Source organism: Cryptotermes secundus, unplaced genomic scaffold, assembly GCF_002891405.2.
Source record: "Cryptotermes secundus unplaced genomic scaffold, Csec_1.0 scaffold94, whole genome shotgun sequence".
In the NCBI taxonomy this organism is placed as follows: Eukaryota; Metazoa; Arthropoda; class Insecta; order Blattodea; family Kalotermitidae; genus Cryptotermes; species Cryptotermes secundus.
Genome location: NW_019737391.1, coordinates 109,250 through 121,134, shown reverse-complemented (window position 1 = coordinate 121,134; position 11,885 = coordinate 109,250). Strand labels below are relative to the sequence as shown.

Sequence of the window (11,885 nt, the reverse complement as noted above, 5' to 3'; positions counted from 1 at the left end):
CTGCTGTAAAAAATATATTTTATTAAGATTGCAGTTCTCTGTGATGTGATGCTATGTAGTTTGGTAGATTGGTACTAGTGTTTTGGAAGAACATGCTGCTTGTATCTTCAGGCTAGAATGAAGTTGGAGGTAGCACGTTCCTCTGAAATCTTGGTACAAATCCACCGAAGTACATGGCATCACTTGCCATACGACAGCAGTCTTTATACTTATTGCTATGAGAACCATAAATCTTACATACGATTTATCTTGTTATTCTCTGTTACATTGTGCTGGAGCTATAAAGGTTGATAGCTTCCTCATAGTCTTTTTGATATTTGATAAATAGATGTTCTCATGTCTTCCCTCTCATTTCAGGGGAGGTTTGAAAGTGATCATGCAGTATCAGCTCAGTACGTATAATATAACATAAAAATGTAGAAACAGAATGCTAGTTTATGTTATTTTTAGGTCATATTTAAGTGAAAAGTGGGCTTACCAATATTCAAAACAAAGATTTTTCTTATCTATTCATTGTGTTGAGGAAATAGAATTAAATGATCATAGCAAGCGTTAAAATCGGATAGTGTGATTTGGATTACAATTACCATTCAAAATACAGAGTAAGAAATTTTTGTGGTGTGTATGTTAGATGAAGTGACAGGAGGTTGGAGAAAACTGCACAATGAGGAGCTTCATAACTTGTACTCTTCTCCAAGTATAATTAGAATAATCAAATCAAGGAGGATGAGGCGGGCAGGGCATGTTGCATGAATGGGGGAGACAAATGCATATAGGATATTGGTGGGAAAGCCAGAAGGAAGGAGACCACTGGGAAGACCAAGGCATAGGTGGGTGGACAATATTAAAATGGATCTTAGAGAGATAGGATGGTATGGACTGGATTGATCTGGCTCAGGATAGGGACCAGTGGAGGGCTCTTGTGAACACGTTAATGAACCTTCGGGTTCCTTAAAATGCTGGGAAATTCTTGAGTAGCTGCAGAATTGGTGGCTCCTCCAGAAGGGCTCAGCTCCATGAGTAAGTAATTAAGTATGTTTGTGAGATGTGTTTCTGCAAGACTGATTTATTTCGACAGATGAAGACTAGTCACTGTCACAGCCACTTTTAAGAACTCTGGCCAGGAGTAGGATGAACCTTTCCTGCAGTCCCTTGCCCATATAGACTTATTTTTCTTTAAGCTGTTAAAATGATTTTACTTTCACACACAAAATTTCATTTTAAATGTATTGTATTAATGAATGACTGGGGTAATATTTCCTTATGCCTTGTATACCAGTGTTATTGTGCTTAGGAATATAGATTATCTTAATTTTTTGTGTTAGACATTGACTGCAGATGCTCAAATACGTTTCTTTTATTACAGGAACCCTACCTGCATATACAAATGTACAATAACTGATCAACTTAGACGTTTCCTTTGTGGTAATAAAAATATTATAAAGTAAATTTTTTTGGGCTGGAATTTGTAAAACTGGCCCTCTTAGGTTCTATTCATAAATAAATAAAAATAATAATGTGGAAAGTTGCAGTCTTTTTCAGTGTTAACAGTTTCCAGATGTATCCTTTGTGTTTTTTATCAGCGATTTATAATAAGTGTCAACTCCATCACATTTTACTAAATCCATCAGTGTGGGCCAAGTGCTAGTTCATGTTCTCAAAAACTTTAAATGTCTTTTAAAATGTTTAAAGATGTGAAAATATTTATTTATAGAACTTATGTTACAAAAATGTTAAATAACTATTGTTATTAGAATTCAAGAATGAAGCCCTCATGTGAAGTGGGAGCTGTAATAGTGTAATATGATGAACCATAAACTTGTTCACTGACTTTATGGTATATGCCTTTAAAACATCCTAGTGAATTCTGTAGTTTGAGAGATGAAATTTGGTTGGGAAGATGGGTCATATTTCCATCATACATTATTTTCATGCACTTGGAGGTTTACTTATCTTTTCACCATTCATCTATATATGCTGTGGACAGGTACTGATGGAATGTTTTACTGGGAATTCTTGTTTGCATAAAGAATTAAGTGTATTATGTCTTGTACTTCTACTGTGGTTTCCTTATTGTGTTTGTACACTGACATGTTCCACATTCTAATTAACCAGGATATGTGGAAGACATACAATCTCTTTATATCTTACTTGGCCTCTACTTTTAGGATTTCAATCTTCTGCTACTGCATCAGTGGCAGCTGGATTTAAACCTGGCAGTACTGGAATTCATATTGTAGATAGTGTGATGCTAGGCCTGCTGGTCCATCATGAACCAGCACAGTTGTGTGATGCATAGTTGATAAGGGTTAAATTCACGTCAAAGATGATACTTATGTGATATCAGCTAATTTACATAGGCATCAAAAAGACTTGGGAATATTTAGTTGACTTCACCATATATGAAGTATTTCAGCCAGTCAGTGAGATAAGTAACAAATACACAGTGTTGGACTTGAATTAATCATATTATGATTTGTATTTTTACCTTCTTTTCAAGGGTACCCGGGCTGGATTTTCATTTCAGTGTTGGGTTGACCAATGCACTTAATTGAGTATGAATTAATTTGAAATACAGTATCCTTGACCTTAAAGCCAATAAAATACATAAATTTCCATGTGCATTTATTTTCCATATTTCTGCTCAGAATAGAGTTTTATATTTAAGATCAATTCACCAGTTTGTGTTGGTGAAATGTCTAAAATTCATGGTGTTTAAACAAACTGGTTTATTGTTACTGTAGAACGCATATGTAAATATTGGTATGTCTGCTGATATGTGCCTTCTTTGTGTTGTTGTGTAGGTGTAATATAGTTCTCACACCAAATTTAAATTATTTATTGGTGTATCTAATATATGTATTATTATCTAGAGTTCTAGGCTGATATGTATAGTTTTGTTGAAATACTGGCAGAGTACTTATGTTGTGAAAACTAAGTTTATGTACACAATATATTACATGGTTTTGAAAATAAAAGTTTTCAGTCAATTAAATTACGTATTGTGTTTTCCATTAGTATACATAGGATATGCTGTCTACACAACCACTATGTAATTTCAGTTAATTACGAACGCTACAGCTATGTGATGATTTATCATAATATCTTAATTATAACAAATAAGATCATTGACATCAAAGACTTAAAAAGGAATTTTATAGTGAATTTTAACACTGAACTGGAGACATGTGCAACAGTAACTTAGCTACATTACAGTGCACACAACAATTTTATCCAGTAATTAATATTTTATACAGATTTAGAACAAACTTGTACACATTGGCTGATGTGTAGCAGTAGCAACAGTTACCATAAAAATGAGGTGCAGTCTCATTGTGATAAAGGGTCAAATCATATTGCAGGAATAAATTGTTGTATGTAATCGACTGCAGTTATATACAGTGCTCATGTAGACAACACAACTTACATATACTGTTGTCATTAAAGTAAAAAAAAAAGCTATCCCCGTACCAGGCCGTGAAGGCCCATAGGGTTGTGAGACGTTGAGGGTTTCACATTGTCTAGACAGTCGGCTCAAAGATGGTGGTAAGGTTGTCAGCCCTACGCGGTGGCCATGCTTTACTCCCCAGGAAAATTATTTAATTAATTCCTGGTACTCATTTCTGTTAGAGGTTGAGTAAACCCCAGGGCCTGGTGTGGCTGGAAGTATTAGGTCAACTGAAAAAAGAATCCAATGACCTCATTGGGACTTGAACCTGCGACCTTCCATCTTGTAGCATAGCTCCTCAACCACTACACTACCACATGCCCCATACTATTGTCATTGCTTAATAAAATTATGAACTTAGTTTACAAGTGCTGCATTTACAAATGTCAAATGTAATACTGAAGGAATTATACATTCATTTAACAGTGGATAAATAAAACAGGTATTAAGTGGTAATATTATGTTGTGTTGTTCTGTAAACAGCAGAGTGCCCTTGTGGGTACTGGAATTTGCATGTCCAAGAAACTGTTACAAATATTGCTACTTAATTATTAGCTATACTTGAAAACTGGAAGTGATATATTTTAAATATGTGAACTTCGAGTAGCCTTGAACATTTGTCAGTTGAAACTGTTGCAGTTGAGTACAGTGTAGTCAGTAAAGAACCTGGTAGCTACAGGTCTCATGGCCAGAGTTCCATTGCTGATAGGAATAGAAGTTTCTTACCTCACATTTTTGGGTAGACCACCTCTAGTGTCCATGCATCCTTGTGTTCATTTGTTCTGGTCCCAGTGGGAGATGTGTCTGAGTTTGAAGCTGAATACCCATCATCATGCAGAACCAAACTCTCAACCACATGGATCTCTCTCCTCCCAGCTGTCCTTACACACTTCCATTGTATCCCTTCAGAATGCCTATATTAGAATCAATATCCCTGTGTGCCCATTCATCTGTATACACGACACAACTTGAGAATGGATAAAAATATATTAATGAAAGTTGATATAACAGAGTTATATTGAAATTTATTGACATTCCAGTTTTTACATTATGCATACATTCTTTAGCTTGTAAAGTCCTCCTGAGCAAGATTCTATAGGTGTGCCATAAGTCCAGAACCACAGGCATACAGCTGTTAAAAATCTGCATAATTTATCCATACTTCATGACAGCATGCAAATATGCAAATGTTTCTGCCTGTCTAAGGGAATTGTGTGAATTGTGTTGTGATCCCACAGCACTGAGTGAACATTTTCTCTTGATGAATTGCATATGATTGCAGATGTAGGGGGCATTTATAGTAAATGAGCTTATATTACTGATCAGACCCATGGCAATAAGAGATGTAGCCAAATTTGAGACAAGATGACTTCTACAATTATTTTTGTTAACTTAGTATTTAATAAAGGTCTGTGCCATAGGTCAAGTGGTTAGTCGCTGGCTTCCCACTGCAACGGCCCTGGTTCGATCCCGGGTCTGGTCAAGTGGTTTTTTTTTTGTGGACAGAGTGGCGCTGGGGTAGGTTTTCTCCAAGTACTTCGGTTTCCCCTGGCAATCTTGATTCCACCAATTGCTCCACAATCACCCTCACCTATCATCTGGGGCTGGTACAATAGGCCAGAAGTGGCCACAGTACAAGGGACTTAGTCCCACCCCACTAGCAATAAAAAAAATAGTATTTAATAAAGTATCAACTTCCAAATGACAAATCCAGAAATATAGTAATTATTTTGACATGCAGTCATGTTTGAATTAATAAAAGAAAGAATACAACTCTTTTATTGACCGTCAATAAAAGAGTTGTATATTGTAACACAACAGGATGCACGAAATGAAAATTGAAAGAAAGAAATTAACAACAGTGGATTTAAAAAATTTGTCTTGATCAAATTATACAGTGAAGAAGACTAAAACATAGGTTAAACAATGTGCTACTTTGCTGAATCCTGATTTACACTGAACACCTACCATTACCTATCCTCTTTTCAAACTGATATCAGGAGCTGCTGGCGACTGTCTTTAGAATTATGTTCAAAATTGCCACATTACCAGTATATTTTAATAGTATTAGCTTCATGCTGCTTTACTGAGCATAACTTCGAATGATGTTAGGGTTCTTCATGCAGTAATTGTGTGTTATAATGGAAAACTTTTCTCCGGTAAGGCTTTTCAGGTAAGTAGGAAGGGGAGTTGCACTTCCTGTTTTAAGAACTGAAACAGCTGGAATGACATGTGGATGTGCTGTTGTGAATAATTTAATAATATTTATTTAGGCAGTAATCACATTAATTTTATCAGCTAATGGGGAAAAGGTCAGAAACTTAACAGCAAACATCATCCAAAGAGAGATTAGGTGGTACTTCAATTTACAATCAATCTGACATTTTTGGTTTCATCTTTGGTGTTGCTGAATGACTTATTCTTGTAGTGGAAGGGGTATAAGAAAGTGTAGAGAACAATCCCCACTCACATACACCTGCATGGTATGATACTTGGTGCTTGAGGAAGTACATGAACAAATTTATTTTCAGAACATTTTGCAGTCTGTTTTTGAGATAACTACTGAATTAATAGATGTGGGATAGCTCAGTCGTTACAGAGACTAGGCCACAGGCTGGGCGATGGAGGAATTAGTGTTCAATTCCCAGAAGGGGCAAATGATTTTTCTTTTGCTTCACAGCATCCAGAGTGGTTCTTGGGCTCACATAGCTTCCTGTCCAGTGGGTACTAGGGGCTCTTTCCCCAAGTGTGAAGTGGCTTGGGCATGAAGCTGGTTACTCATTTCCCTTATGTACCAGGTTAAAAATACTATAGGATATATTTAAATTCCTATATATTTTCATGGAGTGATGCCAGATTAGGCACTAGGATACATTATTTGGTTTCTGTTAACAGCACATTTTAGAAACACGAGTGTCTAAATTTCCTTTCAGTTTCGTACAATCTCTGGTACTGGGAAAACGCGGAGTGTCCCAGAGGGACTTGGAGCGAGCAACGTTCATACCGAATGCAAGCAACTCGGAGTCGCCCTTCTGCGTTTACTTGTTGGTTGTTCTCCGTGATGTATGGTTGGTAGAGCATATATTGATCCACGGAAGACTAGACGGAGTAGAGATCGGTAGCCATTACAAAATGGCGGTAAAAGGTGGTGAGGTGTGAAACTGTTGGCTGATGATTGCTTTGCTTTACATAGAATGGGGACTCAGAAGCCGGTTGAGTGGGTGTCGGCTTTAATCACACGATTCGAAGAACAGGTACTGTGCTAGTTTAGAAAGCATGCCATATGTTGCTTGAATAGTTCAATTTCGGATACTCTAAGGGATGTAATAAAAAATCAATGATTTGCAGCTTGTTTTATGAATGGGCAGGGTTAACCGGATGTGGAGGGGGGAATTCGGGAACTACGAATGAATGGTTGGTATGAACGGTATGAAGGTACGTTATTTCATTTCAGCCGCTGATTCGTTCATGCGTAGATTACTTATCGATACGCACTGACATCGTGTTTTTTTGTTGCATTGATGTCATTAAACTAGCCACATACATGTAATTGTTTTTTTCCCCTAACACGTAAATGGACAATACTAAAAATGCCGTTATGATTACTTTCGGAAATTATGGGGTGCCCTAATTGAAAGCTGATAGCAAAGGGCAAATATTCTGTAAATATTTTATTTGTGGTATTCGAGAAATATTTCCTTGTTCGTACTGAGAACACTTGAAAATATTTGAAAAATTTTACTTTAGTGATTTTGATTAAACAAGCCCAAAGTTATTTGAATTATGAAACCACATTTTTTTTATAAACTTCAAGCACCTTAAATTATGTATGGTACTTAAATTAAGGTACCTTAGTTTAGGCCATGACTGCTTTCTTCTACACCTTTTTCAGTTCATTATTCATTGCCATCCAGTCATTTTATACTATGGTCTCAGTTACTGACAGCATCAGTAAATAAACTAAACTAAAAACATATTGTACTGAAATAATGTTCATCATGTCACATGTCTCTGATAAACTTACACCTAATGCTTGTGACTTGTGGTGTTACAAGATAATGCTTCTAGATACCAATGTAGCTTTTGAACATGTTTTTGAAGTGCCTGGTTTGAATCTTGGCCAGGCAAGGACACCGGCTGTCATGACTGATTGTTTTCATGGTGTTCTTCATTCCCTCCAGTCAAATTCTTGGATAGTGTCTCAAATTAGACCATGCCATTTGGTATTAGTATTGACTAAGAGGAGACAACTGTCAAGTGCCCCCCAGCATTCAGGCCACTGCTGGGTTCATTGTGTGCTGCTGATGTTGATAGGGCTTTGACCTTAAAGCTAGAGCCAGGACCCTCCTGATGTCTGTCATTTGTTGTCATGCAGAGTCAAAGAACTGTACTCTGTGTTTAGCCAGAGCTAGGCATAGGCAAACTATATGGCAGGAGGTTTCCTCTTCCTGTTTGCGTTTCTTACACTTGGCATTTTCTGAAAGGCCCATAATGTGTAGCTGCCAGCTCAGTGTCCAGTGGTTGGTCTACAGCCCTGTTACCAGCCTATGTTGTTTCCTGTCCCACTGTGCCCTTAGACGTTTTATCTATAGACCCTTCAATGAAGACCTTCAGCTACTGAATACCTGGTGCAGAGTGCCTCTCCTTCACCCACTCTATCCACCTTGAGCCAACAGACACAAAGTGAGACTGAAATTACTGGTTTGAGACTGAGGAGTGTTTTCAGTTCCTCTCTAGCCAAGCCAGCCACATCCTCATTACCCTGAATTCTACCATGACCAGGGACCCAGAGGAGCATAACTTTTCAACTTAAAAGCAGTGTCTGGTGCCATAGTCTGGGGAGCATTAAGGCATGACCTGCATCTGAATCCCTGTCAGATCATATACCTATGCCCCTTAGCCTGTAAGTTGAGGTCTTGGCCTCAGTTTCTGCTACATGGGAGAGACATAGGAGAAGGTCGAGAGCAGCTGTAGAGACCACTCTTGAGACCTAGTGGGACTTACAGATACCAACCTCTGCAGGAGACATATTTGACTCTGACTGTAGCCAGACTAGCTCTTGCTCACCACACAGTTGTCTGTTGTCTGTGGTCATAGTAAGAATGCTCGAACACAGCTAAGTTATGTTCAGATAAATGAACATGAAACTACATCACACCGTAATGAATTAAACATGTCTGGTTGCTATGGTTTCTATAAAACATGATGGTTACATGCTCATTGTCACCATTATCCCATTGCTTTTTGTATGGAGGAAGTAATGGGTAAAGAAGTTGGCTTAGATTTGAACCCATGAATGAAATAGCAAAATTAATAATTTTCTTGGGGTTGTCTTTACCATTTTTTTACCATGTGAGAGAAATAGAGTCGGACAGATGGGCAGAAGGAGATCTGACCATAACACATATAGATAACTTCTTTTGTGCCGTATACATGTTTGTAGTTACACCATTGCTGTCAATTTTCTGTCATGTAACATAGAGTTATACCTGTTACTGTGTTTTCCTTTCAGTTGCCATGTCGTACAGGACCACAAAATACTCATTCCCGTGTAAATGAAGAGCAAAACAAGAAATGCCTGGTTCAAATCAGCCGACACCGTTTTTCACTTGTCATCTCTGGTCTCACAAAAATATTACAACGTGTTAATGAACTGGTAAGGAATTCAGTACATTTTATTAGTTTTGTTTAATAAGAATGTCTTCTAAAATGCAATACATATTGTTGTTTTTAATATGTATTTGTGCTGTCACCTTTCTTTCCATACTTATCTGTGAAAATTTCAATAAAATCATCTATGCAGGTACAGAATAAGCATAAAATAGCTTTGCAGCTTTCAAAACATGTAAAAATTTGGTACCATAATTAATTATATCGGAGATGGGGTAGCATAGTTTGTTGAGGCGCTATGCTAAAAGCTGGAAGGTCATGGGTTCGATTCCTATTTGCCTCTGTGGCCTGTTACAGGGATAGCTTTACATTTTTTTATAATAAATTGTATACAGCTTCACTATGATTCAACTTCAATTTAGTGACCAGAAGTGCTTTTCACTGTTTATGTCAGCTGTGATTTGGAAAAAAATCCATCACTGTTCAACTATTCAGTCTCTTCTGACACTTGACATGATGTAAGTAGTGGTCTGTTTGACTAATTATCAAGGTCAGGCTTGCACAAGTTTCATCAACCTCCAAAAGCTAAGAGCCAAAATAAAAAAGAAATATCCAACATGAGAAATTTGCTTTTTTTTATTAATGAAAGGAGAACTGAAACATATATGTATGAATAATAGCTAGTTACTTTCATGCTTGAGGAAAAATCAGTTGCGCCATTGCTAAGATATGTAGAAGAGAATGGTGGTAGGATGGACAATTGAAACAGATGGAATGGACAGATGAAACAGATGGGAAAGGAAAGAAAGGAAGGGAAAGAAAAGGAAAGGATAGGACAGAAGAAATTATTTTGCCCCTAATCTCTTAATGGGTTGTGCACTAGTAATAATGTAACAGGAGCACAAATCTGTGCATCTTCATGAAAATTTTATACAGCCTGTTACCTGAGATATGTGCAGACCTTGTCTGGACTCAAATTATAGCTAGGCATTAGCACAGCAATTGTAAATAGTGGCTGGGACTCAAGTAGAAACTGGGTACTAAAGTAGGTACTGTAATTATTGGTTAGGGACTGCTCATTTGATGTTTCTAATGATATCAGTATTTGACAGGACATAACTATTTCTCAGTTCCTTCCCCCCCACATGGTGCTACAGCTGCAATTTGGGCCTTGGCCTACCACCAGGAAACTCTCCATTTCAGTTTGGTTTACTAGATCTTACACATTCGGTTGGACTCCTTGGGTGGGTGTTCAGCTCGTCACAAGGCCTCTACCTCTACACAAACACACACACACACACACACAAACAAACACTGAACATCCATGCCCTGAGTGGGATTCGAACCCATAATCCTAGCTTCTGAGCAAGCGAAGACAGTGCATGTCTCAGACCACTTGCCTCCCTTGATCGACATTTCTCAGTTGATGTCCTCTGAATTTAATATAATTTAGTACAATAATTTTTCTCTTTAAATTAGTGAATGATAGATTATCTCTAACAGTATTGTAGACGTTCAGATAAATTCCAGGGCTTATTGGTAACATACACTACTGGTCAAAAATTCACAATATTTTCACCCTTTCCCCTTGCTTGATTGTTTTCTTCACCTGTTTCTTTGCGGTAACCAAGGCGAAGAATGTTAGTTTATAACATAACTGCAGTGATAATGTATCTACCAATTTTGGCAGGTTTATTTCATATTTTATGAAATGCTCAAATGAGGTTTACTAAATGGAAATGAGTAAACCTAAATCTTTACTCAGAAGAAGAAAAGGATTGATCTAAGATTCTTGTCTTCTGGACTGTGACATTTTGTAGACCCATAAATGGTTATCAGCATTTTGGAGGAACCTGCTACCTCCATCTGTAAGACTGCATGGTATCATAACCCAGAAGACCACAATCTTACTGCTTCCGAAACTTCAAGTTCCAAAACAATCACAATGAAACCCCTGTGTAAGGTATCTTTAGGTAATATTGCATGGAAGCTATGAATGTGTTTTAAACTTGCACTGTTTTTGTTTCAGTTTCTTTCTGTAGTGTCAGGACCACGACCTCATGGACCTGATATGGAACTCAACTGTTATGAATCGTTGCTCATTGTTTTGGACACATTAGAAAAGTGTCTCAGCAACCAACCCAAAGACACAGCACGATATGATGAAGCAATGAATGTAAAACTTTTATTGCGGGAGATTTGTCAGTTTATTGGTTAGTTAAGTTATATGTAAAAGAAAGGAATATGAACTGGGCCAGAAGTGTATTACACAGTAATATACAGGTTGTGTGTTTTGTGACAAAAGGCCAACACTGTAATGTAAAACTGACATTTTATCTTGTTATGAAGTTGTTTTTTAGTATCAGGTGGAATGCAGGGTGCAAGCTGTGAAAGGGTTGTCTGTACTGTACAGTAATAAGTTATGGTGAGACTAGATGCATAAAAAAGTTGAGTTAAATGGAAATTGTGAACAGTCCAGGAAAGAAAGACTGACAATTTACATTTACATTTATTTTCACTTCATGGATCCAATCATCTCCCCATAGGGCTGGATATAAAACATGTCACGTTTTACAAATTCATGATGACTACACATCATTCATCCTTTGTTCAATAAAATATATAATCAGGCCTCTCACAGATAGCTCAAGTTGTCACATTCCCCTGTGCATATCTGAGTTTATTTGGTTGTACAGCATTGCTGTAATGGAATGTGAGTGAGTTATTTCATGTTTGTTTTTGTTGTGTTTGACAGGAATAATGAAAACACACACACACACACACACACACACACACACACATATATATATATATATATATATATATA

At 37.2% G+C, this 11,885-nt stretch overlaps 1 protein-coding gene across 8 annotated transcripts in view; it reads left to right on the top strand.

Moving 5' to 3' along the window:
- The first annotated feature begins 6,420 nt into the window (after positions 1 to 6,420).
- Positions 6,421 to 11,885, top strand: part of LOC111870284 (neurofibromin) — a 101,910-nt gene continuing 96,445 nt past the window's right edge. For all 8 annotated transcript variants that reach the window (XM_033753748.1, XM_023862423.2, XM_023862426.2 and 5 more), the window contains exons 1-3: positions 6,421 to 6,702; positions 8,961 to 9,104; positions 11,088 to 11,271. In XM_033753748.1, the coding sequence (XP_033609639.1) occupies positions 6,643 to 6,702; positions 8,961 to 9,104; positions 11,088 to 11,271 (388 nt within the window). In that variant the 5' untranslated portion in view covers positions 6,421 to 6,642. The remainder of the gene's footprint in view (positions 6,703 to 8,960; positions 9,105 to 11,087; positions 11,272 to 11,885) is intronic.